Source organism: Tasmannia lanceolata, unplaced genomic scaffold, assembly GCF_043159265.1.
Source record: "Tasmannia lanceolata isolate RefF3 unplaced genomic scaffold, GAP_Taslan_0.1 ptg000015l, whole genome shotgun sequence".
Classification (NCBI taxonomy): Eukaryota; Viridiplantae; Streptophyta; class Magnoliopsida; order Canellales; family Winteraceae; genus Tasmannia; species Tasmannia lanceolata.
The window spans coordinates 26,671,881-26,688,175 of NW_027518692.1; the positions used below are offsets into that span (position 1 = coordinate 26,671,881).

The 16,295-nt window shown below is 39.9% G+C and overlaps 1 protein-coding gene across 2 annotated transcripts; it reads left to right on the forward strand.

Annotated features, from left to right (window-relative positions):
* Window positions 1-1,053: 1,053 nt before the first annotated feature.
* Window positions 1,054-15,321, forward strand: LOC143845846 (SWAP (Suppressor-of-White-APricot)/surp RNA-binding domain-containing protein). Of its 2 annotated transcripts, none has more exons than XM_077354252.1 (4): window positions 1,054-1,189; window positions 7,134-8,248; window positions 13,881-14,155; window positions 14,296-15,321. In XM_077354252.1, exons 2-4 carry the CDS (start codon window positions 7,200-7,202, stop codon window positions 15,108-15,110), a joined length of 2,139 nt encoding a protein of 712 aa, XP_077210367.1. In that variant the 5' UTR covers window positions 1,054-1,189; window positions 7,134-7,199; the 3' UTR covers window positions 15,111-15,321. The 2 variants fall into 2 exon arrangements, with proteins under 2 accessions (XP_077210367.1, XP_077210368.1); XM_077354253.1 differs by lacking the exon at window positions 1,054-1,189 and adding an exon at window positions 1,204-1,667.
* The last annotated feature ends 974 nt before the right edge of the window (window positions 15,322-16,295 follow it).

Sequence of the window (16,295 nt, forward strand, 5' to 3'; positions counted from 1 at the left end):
AAAATAGGGGCTGAAAATTGTAATAGAAGGGGGTGAATTTATCATAACTTGTGGTTTTTGCGAAAAGAGTCTCCAACTATAGCGGTTTTATAAATAGAGTCCTCTAGTTTATCAATTTGCAAATCAGGTCACGGCTTATCGCTTTTCATTGCAAATCAGGTCATATGATGCGTTTCTTAACGGAATGCAAACAGAGACGTCTTTCATTTATTTCAAAGACAAGAATGCCCTTTGCTTGCTAAAAGTTGAAATTACACTGAGGATGATCCGTGAATGAACGAGCAGCCCAAAAAGGCAGCGGAGCCCACATTGTTCGGGTGATCCAAACGGTTCATTCATTGAGCCATAGCTCCAAGAAATCTTCTTGGTAGGATGATCCTAACGGAGGTTGAATATTGAAGGCACAATATGAAAACCTCCACAGATCACAGGATTAGGATCATCATATGGAAATAATTTCCTAGGTACACCCTCTCTACGCATGGGCCCAATAAATGAACAATTTGGGTCACAAAAGCAATGTGGGCCCCATAGTATTTTTTTGGTGCACGTGCACACACGGTCGTCCGCCATATAAATTCTCTGTTAAAAGATAAAAATACCCTTTGTTCCAATTTTTGGTATAGTGTCAATTATAAGTATTGTTAAAGTGCTATATACATGTATAATGCATTCAAGGTTGTTTCGACAGTTCCTCTAGTGGGCCCTCGTGTAGATAGGGTGTGCCAAAAAAAAAACTTCTCCGTATGATGATTCTAACCCTATGATCTGTGGAGGTTTTTATATTGTGCCTTCAATTTTAAAGGTCGAGAAATCAGAGGGTTAGGATCATCCCATGGAAAAGATTCCTTGGGCACACCTTAGGGCCCAATGAATGGTTTGGATCACACAAACAATGTGGGCCCACTTCCGTTTTGGACCGCACACGCATGTATAATTTCTTCTTTTAAAAAACAAAGGGCATTTTTGTCTTTTTAAATAAGAACACACGGCTCCTTTTGCACTCCGTTAAGAAAGCTCCTCATAAGACCTGCGAATGCCCATAATGCAAGACCTGATTTGCAAATTAGCAAAATAGAGGAGTCTATTTGCAAAAACGCTATAGCTGGTGACTCTTTTTGCAAAAACCCCCAGAAAAGAAAAGCTAGGTCTATCTCTCAACAGAGGTCCGTTCGCAATCGAAAAGGAGGTATGTTTAAAACTACATGGAGAGATCTTTTTTTTGCTGTTATGAGGGTTAAAATATGGGGTTTCGGTTTTTGTTGCCGAAATCTGCAGAAATAACTTCCTCAAAATGCAAGAAATTTCGGTGGTTTCAAAATGTTTTTTTTATATGGAATTTTCTGATTTTTTTCGGCTGATTTTCACCTATTGTTATGGGTTTTTGCTTATTATTTGTTTTGCCTTTGCTTCCTCAAAATTGAGAATTTCAATATTAGGGTTTTAGGGAGAAAATTGGGCTTTTGCAGATCGAAATTTGGGGATTTCTCTATGTTTTTTTTTTTCTTGGTGAAAAAGTTAATGAACATTGTAGAACTTTGCTTAGATTTGCTTAAATTTTTTCAGAACTTTGATGGATGGAATTTGGGGGTTTCTGAAATTTTCAGTTATATGTGCTGATATTTCTTACATTTGCTTAAGTTATGGTGAAAGCTTGGTTGTTTGTGGTAAAATTACTTTTTATAATTACGTTGTTTTTTGAGTACTGCGTTTTGATTACCATTAAAAAAGTATAGGTTTTTTGGTTATATGATGGTGAAATTACTTGAGAACTTTGATAAGTTTATTGCCACAGTATTACAACTGTTTAATTATGCCATGGTTGTTCTACTACTAGGAAACAAACCCCCTACCACCATCCGAATCCATGTTGGTTGGAAGTTTATTTGTTTTTTCTTCACTGTAATTTGAGCTAGGTGGTGCAAGTTTTGTTACTTATTGACTCATGTGTTTTACAAATTGATTGGGTTTCTCGACTGTTTTGGAATTGTTTTTTGTGAGAATGTTGATTTGTTTGCTGATTTTTTTTTTAATTTTTTTAAATTTTTTGCATAGTTGAATGAGAGATTTGGGGCTTTTGCTTGTTAGTTGGTCAGAACGCATAAATTCATCTTCGATAATATAAAACATAAAACCATGTCTCGTTGTTACGTAGATGTTGAGAACTATCCACATGTTGTTGTTAGATGGATGGTAGAACACATAAAACCATGGATGATTGGAATCAAGTTGGTAAAGTCTTTGTTGAGTTTCTATGCAACTGAACACATAATTTTATATTTTTTGTTTAGTTTATGTAGGATTGCTCGGCAACTGAATGCCCATCTCATAGGTCTTCCATTTTTTGTTTTCCTTGCTTTTGTATTTTCTTTTATATTTTCTTTCCCTTTCCTTTCTTTTTATCTTTTCTAATTTGCCCATCTCACAGGTTTTCCATCATGTTTCTTTTCGTTTCCTCTTTCACATGTTTTTGCTTCTCTTCATCCTCCCTCCGTCTTTCTTTCATCAGTTTCCTCTTGACCATAACTCTACGCGGAAAGAAACCAAATTTCTATTTTCCTTGTTCGAGATCAATAGCGAAGGAACCCCGGTTCTAGAAGACCAAGCTAATTCGCTCTATTCCGCTCTTATCATTAGAGAAGAAGATCATTTCCAGATTAGTTGTTTTGTCTTTGTTGCTTTTGTAGTTTTGTTTCAAATATTTACAAGTCCTTCATAGCTTAGTTTCCAGTCATTCAAAGTCTTTTGTACTTTTATTTTTTAAATGAAACCATCACCCGTTTCTGGAATTTCTTTCAAACCCAATAATGCTAGTGCACAATGTTGATCAACAGGCCTTTCTGCCGATCGGTAGTTTTGAATTACAGATCCGATCGGTGAAGTCGAGGAGATGACTGTTTCTAAACAGAATCGATCTCTTTTTATCTCTTTTGCTCTTCCTCCGTGCTTTCATCCATGTGTATTCTATTTCTAGATATTTGCATTATAGGGTGGTTTATCAAAATGATCGTAATTCATTTTAATCCATGACGGTTATGCGTTGCATTGATTACGATCACTAATTTGCCTTTTTGCATCTTTTCCCTTCACCTTTGTTCATAATTAGTTAGATACATAATAATTTAGAATGATGATAATTTTTGTTTAAACATAATTAATCACTTTGCATGATTGATCATGATGGAAAGCTTGTGGGTACTATCAGAGACTGAACATGGTCAGGCGGGGCTGGTGCCTAACACTTTCAAACCCCGCAACCTGATTCCGAACATACTTTGTGATGGGGACCATCCTTTACAAGAATCAAGGAGTTAGGATGATGAGATCTGTCCTTAATGTTAAACGTGTTTTATTTAGTGTTAGAGTGTTATTTAAGTCTTTTTTAGTCGTAAGGGATGGTACAACTTTTTTCCACCCAAACAATTTAATTCACTTAAGGGTGCTTTAAATAGTTCCCACACATGTAGTGCGAAAATTTTAAGTGTGGAGTAAGTCTCTAAGTCATTAGACATTATTTTAGTCCGAAAGTGTCAGTTGCTTAGGATTTCAAAACTTTTTAGATACTTTTATTTCTCTATATATTTGTAGTCGGTCTATGGCCCTTTTCTTTTATGGGTGAATGAATAAAATACTAGTTCTTTGATGCTTTGCAAAATTGTGGATGTGAAGACTTTATCCTCAAGGTGCGATGCCTTGATCTAGTCTTTTTTTTGAAAGATAACAGAAATATTATTAAAAAGAAGAGAGGGGACAAGATGTCCCAGTACAAAGGTGTTTTAAGCTATACAGCAGATCAACGCAGGGTCATAGCCTCTGAAAATATTACAATGACAGACATTAAGATGACACCCTCTTTTGCCAGCGTGTCTGCCGAGGAGTTGGCAGTTCTCCTACGATGTGTGAGTGGGGCGAATGGCCCTTACAAGGTCCCGGATTTCATCAAGGATATTATGTAATCTCCATGGCCCTCCACCGTTATTGGTCGCCCATGCTAAGACATTAGAGGAATCCCCCTCCACCATTAAAGGCCCAAAGTTATGAGAGAAGTACCATCGGAGTCCGAAAAGCAGACCCCTAGCCTCGGCTTCGTTCGAGTCGCAAATCCCTACGGGTCCGGAATATGACATTATAGTTCTCCCAGATGAATCGCGAATCAAACCCCCAAAACCAGCAGGTCCAGGGTTGCCTTGGGAACTGCCGTCAAAATTAAGTTTTAGCCATCCGTCCCCCGGTGCAACCCATATCGGTGTTATCTCCCTCCGAGGTAGCCTTTCGTGCGCCATCACATGCCAGTTTTGCAATGCCAAACCAGTAGAGTATGGAATGCTTCCGTTCGCCTTGATCTAGTCTTGTTGGGAAGCCTAAGAGATCCATAGATGATGTCTTTGGATGGTTAGAGGTGGGATTCCCTAACCCTTAGGTGTAATGCCACAGAGGCCTAGTGTGATTCCAGGTTAGCTGTCTTCTCCATTCTTTTTATTTTGGATTTCTCTTCCATTCTCTATTCTAACTTTCAGATCTACACCTCTTCATCAACCAACATCCAATCCTTACTGTTTGACCTTGACCCACAACCATTAAAACCCTAACCTTAGCCACCAACCCCCTTTTCATCATAACAGGTCTAATCTAAACCAAAATCCCTACCTTCTAACTGTCCAAGAACCCCTTCACAATAAATCTGGCCAAAGCACCGCTATTAGATATCCTAATTCCCTGAAACAATGCCCTTACTTCCGCCTAGTTAGAGTCCTTGATCCCAATTGGACCGGTAAAACCTACGTGACTGACTCGACCTCATCTCTCAGCCCCCTCGGCTGGCCCAGGGTTGCCAACGCTTGAACCGTAGCCAGCTAGACTCATGAGTCCAACTAGGGAAGGCAATCTCCACTCTCTCATTAATCATGCAGACCTGATTCTAACATCGATTAATATTAGAGCTAGAGACGAATTTGAAGCGAGGAAGAATTCTTGCCCTAGACATAATAAGGGATATGGCTTTTGAGAATGAGAATTGGTGACCTTCGATGACATTCTTTCTCTCCTTCAAAAGAATGGATATAATAGCTGTTAACATGGTATCAGAGCCAAAGGGCTCTAGTTCAAACCAAATCCACATGCGATGGTCGGCCCAAAGTCGGACCCATGTGCCACGTGTTTGCCAAGTGGGCCACATGTGCGGGGGAGTGGATAAGTATAAAAGATAAATAACGCCTTTCTCCAACAGCTTAAGCTGTTGGAGAAAGGTGTTATTTATCTTTTATACTTTAACAATAGCCATCAAAGCCAACCACCAGAAGATCATGCCTTTCTTAGACCATGGAGAAAAGAACCAACTGTCTAGGAGATCAGCTAAATTGAGAGGGAACACCCAACACATGCCAAAATGATCAAGATCGTTGTTCCATACCTCTCTTGATACATGCAATGTAGAAGCATAGAGGGAACACTGATCTATGATTAGCATCTGACAGCTAGGAAGATGATCCACAGTCAAGATCTTGTCCTGGAGGGTGGTCCACCCAAAGGCACGGTCTATGTGGTGTATTAATGTTCAACACTCTAGTCAACTATGAGGGAAGGGAGCTATAGATAATAGAAAGATAGAAATATTTGACACTAAATTTCCATGATGGGTTCCGAATCCAGACCCTTTTGTCACTACCACCCTTGCTGATGTACAAAGATTCCAGCAATCCTAAGAGCTGAGCAACTCTGTCAAAGAAATTTCTCCTCATCTTCCACCCAATTCGGTCCTCCACCCTTTCATAATTGTGCTAGGGAAAGGAGCTTTATTAGAAGCCACCTTAAATAAATCAGGGAACATATCCTTAAGAGGAGATCCATAAGAAACTTATGTTTCTTCTTCATGATATCCCTCCACACCCTTTACCCAGTACCTCTTTACTTATCATCGGAGAACCAATTTCTCATACAAGCCCCATATTTGTCTCAAACTTTCGGCCAAAGTTGGTGTCTCTCCTCTCAAACTTCCACAACCATTTTCCAAGAAACGCTTTATTGACATTCCTAATCTGGTGAACGCCTAACCCTCCAGCTGATATCGGTTTGCACACGTCTTCCCAATTAACAAGATGAATTTTCTTCTTTTCATCATAGCCGCTCCACATGAAGTTTCTTTGGATCCGCTCAATGTGCTTTATCATGCTAATTGGGCATCTAAGCAATGATAGATAGTAGATGAGGATGTTAGCGAGCACCGCTTTGATGAGAATAATCCTACGCCCAAGAGACACAGGGTTTTACTTCCAATTAGATATACTGCTATCAACCCTCTCGACAATAAGGTCCCAAACCTTAGTCTTAGGTCTCCCATACAAAGGGGCGGTCCCATATAAGTAGTTGGGAAAATTGATTGGAAAATTTACATTTAATTGATTGATGTAACTTGAGCTGAAAATTGGAAAATTCCATAATGAAGCTATAAACCTTTTTTATTCTGAAATTCTGAGGGTAATCGCTGGCTCCCCATTAATTTTTTCCCTTTTCATAAATCAAAATTAATGTAAACTTGTACTACAAAAGTCATTTTGAGATATTATTCCCTCTCTCTAGTTACTAGATACTAGCAATGTATTATATTTTATCGCTGGACTGTGATATAGAATTTGATTTTTGTCAGGAATGGTCATATTTTTCATTGTTGGAAACTATTCTTTATTCTGCTTTACATTTGGCCAATCAAACATGGTTCCTTTGGATACTTATGGTGCGAGTTCAGAACTTGGGAAACCCAAAAATTAGCAAACGTTTTATGTGAGATTGTTAGGTTATAGCAAACTATTTATGAATTACATGAGTAGCATCTTGAAGTTACCTAGGACAATTCAAAATAGTTAGGACTTCGAAATTTATGTTGGCATGTCTTGGGAATCCATTTGTTCTCTGTTGAGAACATGGTTACCGTATATAAATAAATAAAGTTGTCTGACATTATTGTTGAGTTCGATTCTTGCTGCCTGTTTCTTTTCCCTCGAGAAAATGCATGGGAATACTTATTCAAAAGGAAAAGAAGAAGAAAAGTACATGCATTGACAATTAAACATCAACAAATTAGACTCCTTTCTTAGTGCTGTTCCTCCCTTATAACCCACTAATTGGGTTTTTTACAGGTTAAGAAAAAGTAAAGAGGCTTGTATCGACCTCTATCTTTTAAAGTTAGAACCACCAACTCTTTAATGGATAGACAGGCTCACGAATATGTGGCGGCAGCCGCAGCCGCAATGGCTTTTGCTCAGCAGCAGCAGCAACAACATGCCAGCATTCAACAGCAACAACAGTTTGGCTTTCATCCACAAGGCCAGCAATTGGTACACGCACCCTCCTTTCTCCCTCCTCACCCATCTCTCCAACAATTCCCTTTCCATCGCCATTTGCCGCCGCAACAACAACAACTCCACCCGCATCCCCACCACCACCACCCCATGCTCCACCTCCAGCAACAACAACAACCCCCACCATCCTTTCCGCCTCACATGCCTCCTCATCTTATTCCTCCTCCATTCCAAAACCCGTTCGACTCTGCCCCTCCCCCTGCCGCACCCCCCTCCGACCCAGAACTTCATAAACGCATTGATAAACTTGTTGAATATGCTTCTAAGAATGGCCCTGAATTTGAAGCCATGATCCGCGAGAAACAGCAAGATAATCCCGGTTACAGCTTTCTCTTTGGCGCTGAAGGCCATAATTACTATCGCTACAAGCTCTGGTTATCTACTCGTCCTTCGGGCTCACCGTTCAACCCTCCATTCCCTTCCTCCTCTATGCCTATAATGCCTCCCCCTTTAAACCCTATGATGAACCCATCTCCCCTAAATCCTCCTCCAATGAATGCCGCCGCCGCCGCCGGGGTTTCGGGAGCCATGTTGGGTGCTCCTCAATTGCACCAACCTCAATTTCCTCCCTTTTACGACCAGCAGCAACAGCAACAGCAACAGCATTCCCAACCATTTTTAGGGCAAGCTCGAGGTGAGTATGAGCCGCCAACCAAGTCCTTCAAGGGCCTATCAGGGCCACTTCCATCTGATGTTGCAGCCGAGCTTAGCAGTGTGCTCAACAATCTTACTGGTACCAAAGAGTCGATAAAGGGTGCCAAGATCTGGTTTATGCAGAGGTCTCCTTTCGCACCAGCTCTGGCCGAGGCCCTCAGAGACAGAGTCCTGTCTCTAGATGATTCCGAGAGACAGCTGCATATCATTTACCTGGCGAATGACATTCTTTTTGACAGGTGCTCCTTATTCCTCATGTTCTTGAAAATTACTCAATTGTCACCACTATTAATCACATGCATAGTTTTACTTCTTCCTTTCGTGCAATGGTTCTTCCCTTCTTTTTTTTTATGTTTTTGAGTTATTTTTTTAGTTTTAGTGATTGCAGGTAGTGCTAATTCTGTTGTTTTTTCTGTATAATGGTTCTCTGTGTTGTTCATTTCTTCTTATTTCGCTGATTATTGATTCTTCTTGCTGCCACCATTATTTCTTCTCTATATGTTTAGTGTAGTTGTGGATTAATTAATATATGTGTTTTTATGCCTCACCTGTACTTTCATGAAACATACTACATAATATAGTTTTCTCAACAACATCCCTATTTCTTACTGATGATTTGGGTAGGGTTGTATGTAAAATCAGAGATGGAATGTTGAAATGCACAACTGATTGCCCCTTCTCTGAATATTCCGTATTGATATTAATGACATGTATCTGTGTTATGGTCATTGTTTTCAATTGTGGGTAATGTGGCCTATTCAGGTTGGCCCTATGAATTGCTGTTGGATTAATCTTAGAATTCTGAGGCAAGGAGAGGGTTATACAGACTCCTTGATCATCTTCATCTACAATAGATGCCTGTGGATTGCCATTTTTTTGTTTCTAACTTCTAATGTAGTGTTGGAAGTTGTTAAAAAAAAGGAAACTGCAAGAGAGCTATTAAACGAGTATTATAGCTTGCCTGATGGTCAACTTCCATCTTGATAATGTGGCACATTCATATTGTCGGTCTATGTAATTGCTGTTGGAACTGTCAAAAGAATTCTGGGGCAAGGAGTGGGATGTTTGTCTACAAACACATTGTTCAGTCTTCACTTTTATGTTTGTGGTCGACTTATAGAATTTAAAGTATTATCCAGTCATCTTAAATTTTTATTTGTTAAGTGTCAAAGTTTGTTATAATATGAGAGAAGTGCACAGTTGGGATGAATGATAAGCTTTCTTGATAGTCAACTTTGATCTCTATACACCTCTTGCTAACATGTCCATTAAATCATTGGTGTCCTTCAAAATACGTGACAAAGGCACGTCTAAACCTCCAATCCAATTTTAGTTATATATACATATACTAATATTGGCTATCCTCCAAGGGTCTGTACCATAGTTAGCAAAATGTGAGGCGGCAAAACTACGGGATGGGAAAATTAGGGTTTAATAGGGCATTGGTTCAAAAAATGGAACGCAAAAAAAAAAAAAAACCTTCAATGAACAATACTTGTTTAATATGTTCTGGTTTAAAAAACAAACGGATTCAAAAAAACGGTTTTGTCCGCACATATGTGTGTGCCAACATATGCATATTATAGTCAACGTATTGTAGACACCCCATTTTGATCGGACCCAAGTTCGCTATGCTTGGGCAAAACCCCATCCAATCATTTCCGCCATGTTTCGCATTTTTCCGTTAAGTGTTGAGAGAGATTATTCATAAGAATCCGAGCAAAAGAGAATTTGGATCCGTTTGGTGGGCCCGCCTTGAGCATTTGTTTAGATTTGGATCAAACAGGGGGGTCCGCATTTTGTTTGATGAAAGGCATAAACGAAACCAATATCCATGGAGGGCATAGCGTATTTCGTCTGGCATGGGCCCATTAATATGAAAAATAAAAATCTTAAGATGGCAGCCCATCAATTGGACAAGGTGGATCATTCTACGAAGATAATTTCAAGGGTACAACTAATCACATCGCAGCCCACTATTTGAACGGTCAAGATCATCAATTGTCGCCCATCAAATGAACGGTTCGGATCAGCCAATGGGAGAGACTTGGTGGGCCCCATCATTTTCAGCCATACAACAAGGGACCCGCTTGGAATTGATGCTAATCCAAAGAAATAAATTTCTATTAAGCTTTGAGGGCATGAAAAGAAAGCAAGTGCATTTTATAAGGGTGGAGGCAATAAAAAAAGAAACAAAGGAGAGGAGAGGAATCTCTTCCAACGCAAGAAAGGTATGGTTCTTAAAAAAAAAAGAGAAAGTTATAGATGGCATCTTTGGTGTTTGATAAAAAAAAAGAGAAAGCAAGCTAGTGGTGAGGAAGGATTATATACAAAGAGAGTTGCAACGATGGGTTCTCCACTTAAGAAAAGTCATGTATATTATAAGAGAGTTGTTGTGAAGGATGGGAGGTTTTCTATAAAAAAAAAAGAAAGAAAGCAAGGTAGTGGTGGGGAAGGATTATAAAAAAAGAAAGGGAGGAAGCCATTTAAAAGGATATATAGAGTAGCCTTGGGGGGTGATCTTTTCACACGAGGGGGACCGAATAGCCCTCTCACCCTTTTAGCTCATCTCTCCCCTCCTCAACAGCAGCCTCTCTCTCCCTCTCAACCTCTCACATCTCTCGGCCTCTCCATCTCACAAAATTGGCAACCTTCTCTGGGTTCCATCACACGAAATCTAGTTCTTCTCTCTCAGTTAACTCTCTTCCAACCGCCTCCTCATATACTCTCTCGGGTAAGTGCTAGATTTTTTTATATTTTAGTTTCTTTCTTGAATTAGATACATGTTATTAAAAGTGAGTTGTTCTTATTAGATAATCCTGTTTTAGTTTTGGTTTATGTTCATCAGTTAAGTCATTGTGAGGGATCTTGAATCTTAGGCTCATGGGATTTTCGGTTCATTTTGGGCAAAATCAATAATCCGAAACCCACCCAATTTTGCAACCACAACACAGTCCAAAACTTAAATTAAAAACCCATTTTCGTAGCCCAAGGACCCAATTTCGTAACCAAGAACCCAATTTTGCAAAACCCATTCAATTGTAACCCCCAACAGTCCACCAAATTCCACTTTTGATAAAGCCACACCCCTCCAATTCGAATACACATAAAATCCACTAACAAACCCTCTTTGGAAATTAAAATCCACCAATAAACAGTAAATTGAATTACAAATTTCATTCCCAAACAGCCCCTAGAATATATTTTCCATTCCCAAACAGCCCCTAAAAAAAATAAATCCAATTGCAACATTAGCCCATTCGAGCATCATTTGATAACAATACCCTTTCCTTTTCTAAATTGATAAACAAAACAACCCGTCTCAATTTGATAGTCACAACCCCTTTTCTGTCAAAACAGAAAAGGGGTTGTGACTATCAAATTGAGACGGGTTGTTTTGTTTATCAATTTAGCAAAGGAAAGGGTATTGTTATCAAATGATGCTCGAATGGGCTAATGTTGCAATTGGATTTATTTTTTTTAGGGGCTGTTTGGGAATGGAAAATATATTCTAGGGGCTGTTTGGGAATGAAATTTGTAATTCAATTTACTGTTTATTGGTGGATTTTAATTTCCAAAGAGGGTTTGTTAGTGGATTTTATGTGTATTCGAATTGGAGGGGTGTGGCTTTATCAAAAGTGGAATTTGGTGGACTGTTGGGGGTTACAATTGAATGGGTTTTGCAAAATTGGGTTCTTGGTTACGAAATTGGGTCCTTGGGCTACGAAAATGGGTTTTTAATTTAAGTTTTGGACTGTGTTGTGGTTGCAAAATTGGGTGGGTTTCGGATTATTGATTTTGCCCAAAATGAACCGAAAATCCCATGAGCCTAAGATTCAAGATCCCTCACAATGACTTAACTGATGAACATAAACCAAAACTAAAACAGGATTATCTAATAAGAACAACTCACTTTTAATAACATGTATCTAATTCAAGAAAGAAACTAAAATATAAAAAAATCTAGCACTTACCCGAGAGAGTATATGAGGAGGCGGTTGGAAGAGAGTTAACTGAGAGAGAAGAACTAGATTTCGTGTGATGGAACCCAGAGAAGGTTGCCAATTTTGTGAGATGGAGAGGCCGAGAGATGTGAGAGGTTGAGAGGGAGAGAGAGGCTGCTGTTGAGGAGGGGAGAGATGAGCTAAAAGGGTGAGAGGGCTATTCGGTCCCCCTCGTGTGAAAAGATCACCCCCCAAGGCTACTCTATATATCCTTTTAAATGGCTTCCTCCCTTTCTTTTTTTATAATCCTTCCCCACCACTACCTTGCTTTCTTTCTTTTTTTTTTATAGAAAACCTCCCATCCTTCACAACAACTCTCTTATAATATACATGACTTTTCTTAAGTGGAGAACCCATCGTTGCAACTCTCTTTGTATATAATCCTTCCTCACCACTAGCTTGCTTTCTCTTTTTTTTTATCAAACACCAAAGATGCCATCTATAACTTTCTCTTTTTTTTTTAAGAACCATACCTTTCTTGCGTTGGAAGAGATTCCTCTCCTCTCCTTTGTTTCTTTTTTTATTGCCTCCACCCTTATAAAATGCACTTGCTTTCTTTTCATGCCCTCAAAGCTTAATAGAAATTTATTTCTTTGGATTAGCATCAATTCCAAGCGGGTCCCTTGTTGTATGGCTGAAAATGATGGGGCCCACCAAGTCTCTCCCATTGGCTGATCCGAACCGTTCATTTGATGGGCGACAATTGATGATCTTGACCGTTCAAATAGTGGGCTGCGATGTGATTAGTTGTACCCTTGAAATTATCTTCGTAGAATGATCCACCTTGTCCAATTGATGGGCTGCCATCTTAAGATTTTTATTTTTCATATTAATGGGCCCATGCCAGACGAAATACGCTATGCCCTCCATGGATATTGGTTTCGTTTATGCCTTTCATCAAACAAAATGCGGACCCCCCTGTTTGATCCAAATCTAAACAAATGCTCAAGGCGGGCCCACCAAACGGATCCAAATTCTCTTTTGCTCGGATTCTTATGAATAATCTCTCTCAACACTTAACGGAAAAATGCGAAACATGGCGGAAATGATTGGATGGGGTTTTGCCCAAGCATAGCGAACTTGGGTCCGATCAAAATGGGGTGTCTACACGTATGCATATTTTGCTAACTATGGTCTGTACTATGCTTAGTCACATGACCTTTCTCTTTAGAAGAATTTCCCTCACGATAAGCTTGCTAGCAAATTGTTGGTGAAAATCCTGATGGTATCTGTGGGCAAGGTTTTAAATTTCGGTCTCGGTTTCATTTTCAGTCTTCAAAGGGTCATCGCTGTGCCAAATGATCACGCAAGTACATACCCAGTCCACATTTTGAATCTGATGCTATCTGAAACAAATCCCTGAATCTCATAATCTCTTTCCACACAATCACTCCTTGGCATTTAAAAGTGTCTTTTGGCTCTCAACCGCTGAATCTAGATTACATTTCCCAACAATCACATCCTTGCAGAGCTGCTCGCTCTCCTCCCCACAGCTTCATAACCACTCAGGTCTCCCTCAGCCTTCAGTCAGTCAGACTGCTTCCCTGCTAAGTGAAACTTTCTGCTCTCTTCCTTGTCGTTTCAAAGAAAGTTATTCTTAAGCTGATGTAATATCTCAATCATACTCATGGGGCAATGGAAAAAGAGTAGATGGGCATTTTTGTGGATGAAATAACATCCAATTGGATACAGCAAACAGAGGACTCTGTCCCTCTCCTTTGTGCAAGCTTACAACATGCTTAGGTTGCAAATGATAGGCTTTTATAGATACCATGTTTTTTGTCTTAGTCTGGGCTGAAAAATTATATTGGTAATGTATTTTAATGTTTGTGCATTCTTATATGCCTTAATCTTTTTGCACATGCAGCTTACAACGGCGAATCAATCCTCGTGACCTGGATAATGAGGCCCTTGCCTTCAAGCCCGTTCTGGGATCCATGCTTGCCAGGATTTACCACAACCCGCATAACAAAGACGCAAACCAGTCCCGGCTTCAGAAAATTCTACAGTTCTGGGCTTCAAAGGAAGTTTATGATCCAGATAATATTTATGCACTCGAGGGTGAGATGATTGCTGGGCCACCACCTGCTTCTCTTTCAGGACTTCCAAAGGACTTGTCTGCTAACTCCACAGATCCTTCAGGTGTTACATATACAGGACTCTCATTTTCTCTCATACTTGTTTATGCATATATGCCTGCATATGCCTTGTTTTGGATCTATCTTTATCTGACTAACTAGTTTACCCTTCTAAGCACTTTACTAACTTCACCATTATCGCAGGGCTACCCCAAACAATGCCCCCGAGTCTCGCTCACTGGCAGTCCGATAAGCAAAGGAACTCTGTGCTGGGTTTGCTTGACCAAGAGCACCAAGAGAAGCAAGGGCTGCACCCAATGACGCTGCCACCCTTGTCAAATTCTCAGTTTGGACCACCCGCGACTCAGCAATTCCTCCCAAACCCACCATCCATGTACTCATCACTTGTCCCAGCCCCCTTTGGGGCTTCTTTACCAGTAACCAACCCAGTTCAGCCAACAACCCAACCTCCCATTCCTTTACTTCCCACTTCAACTCTCAACATCGGGGAACAACCGCCTCCATATCCACTGTTTCCCCCAGGCCTCATTCCTGGTATGGTTAAAAAGATGCAAATCGGCAGCGGGGTACCCTACTCGCCAATGAGCCCTTTGGACATCCCCACTGTAATCCCTCCATCCACAGTATCACCTTCAGATGTTTTAGATAGAGTCGCAAAGTTCTTCAAAGAGATTGGGGAGGTAAACCCATCTGTAGGTCCGATGGGAACATCCGAATCAAATGATGAAGATGATGAGTACGAGAGGGAGCCCGTTGTTCGTAAGGGGGGTGCTTGCATCCCTCCACCTCCAAACCTACAGGTGGATCCTGAGACTGGAACCTTTCCCGATGGGAGTGTTGAAAGGAAACCTGGCTCTAGCAGCTCAGGACGGTTGGGACTTGGAGCGACGGCTAATCCCAATGAGGTGAGTCAGTACGATGATGTTTACTCGTCGTATAGGAAACAGAGGAGCACAAGTTATCATACTTCCATGAGTGCTAGAGCAGCAGCGAGGTAATAAAAAACCTTCTGTATGGGCAGGGTTCTGCAAATGAAAGAATCCCGGATTGGGTTTTACTCCTTGTAGGGATTTTTGAATTTTTTTGCAATGGATTTAGTTGTATCTGTGACAGTGTCTCTAATTTGACTTGTCTGTTTTGAAATTGCCACCTTGATCAAGTATTCCTTGTGAAGTTAGTGTTGTATGATCAGAGCGTTTTTCAAGGTGACATGGGTGGGTGCTGATTTTTTCTCTAATTTGATTTGTTTGTTTTGGAATTGCCATCTTGATCAAGTATTCCTTGTGAAGTAAGTGTTGTATGATTAGAGCCTTTTCAAGGTGACATGGGTGGGTGGTGGTTTTTCCATCGTTTGGTTTGTCACTCAAAAAAAGGTTTATGTTGAAGCTTTAAGAAGCCTGAAAACAATTCATTTATGTTAGAAAAAAATTAATAGAGAAAATAACAGCTTCCCATCTTTTGATGGGCAATTAAAGACCCATTACCTGATCAGGAGAATTTATATGATACCCGACCGTCAAAATAGCAAGGGCTACCTAACCCTTGTAAATTACCCGGTCAGCGATCATATAAAAACTCCTTGATCAGATATCTAATTCTGATATCCTGATCAGAGAAAGGGCATCATATAGGGCCTCTACTGATCGTAGGGATCATCCTATGGAGATGATTTTCACGGCACAACCTATTTATGTTGGGGCCTAACAAATGAATGGTTCGGATTATAGATCACGGCACAACCTATTTATGTTGGGGCCTAACAATTGAATGGTTCGGATTTTAGAACAAGGTGAGCTCAGTGATGTTTTAGAGGCCTAGTTTGGATCTTAGTACAAAGTGGGCCCAATGTGTGATAGAAAAATGGAAGAAGAAAATAGAAAAAAAATCATTACAAAATTTTGAAGGTAGATCAAGATGTAAAACAGAAACAACCAGAAAAAACTTAAAAAAAAAACCATAAAGTGATGAAGATAAAGAAAAAGAACAGATTAAAGGAGAGGAGGAACAACATAAGACATTGGTAAGATCTAGTTTTCTGGCTAAACTTTTCTGGCTGAACAATCTGTTTTACCGCACTAAAGTTTTTCTGCTGTCTAAAATTTTTCACCGCGTTAAAATATTTTAATTGCTCTAATTTTTTTTTTAACCACTCTAATTTTTTTAAGGCTCTAAATTTTTTTACT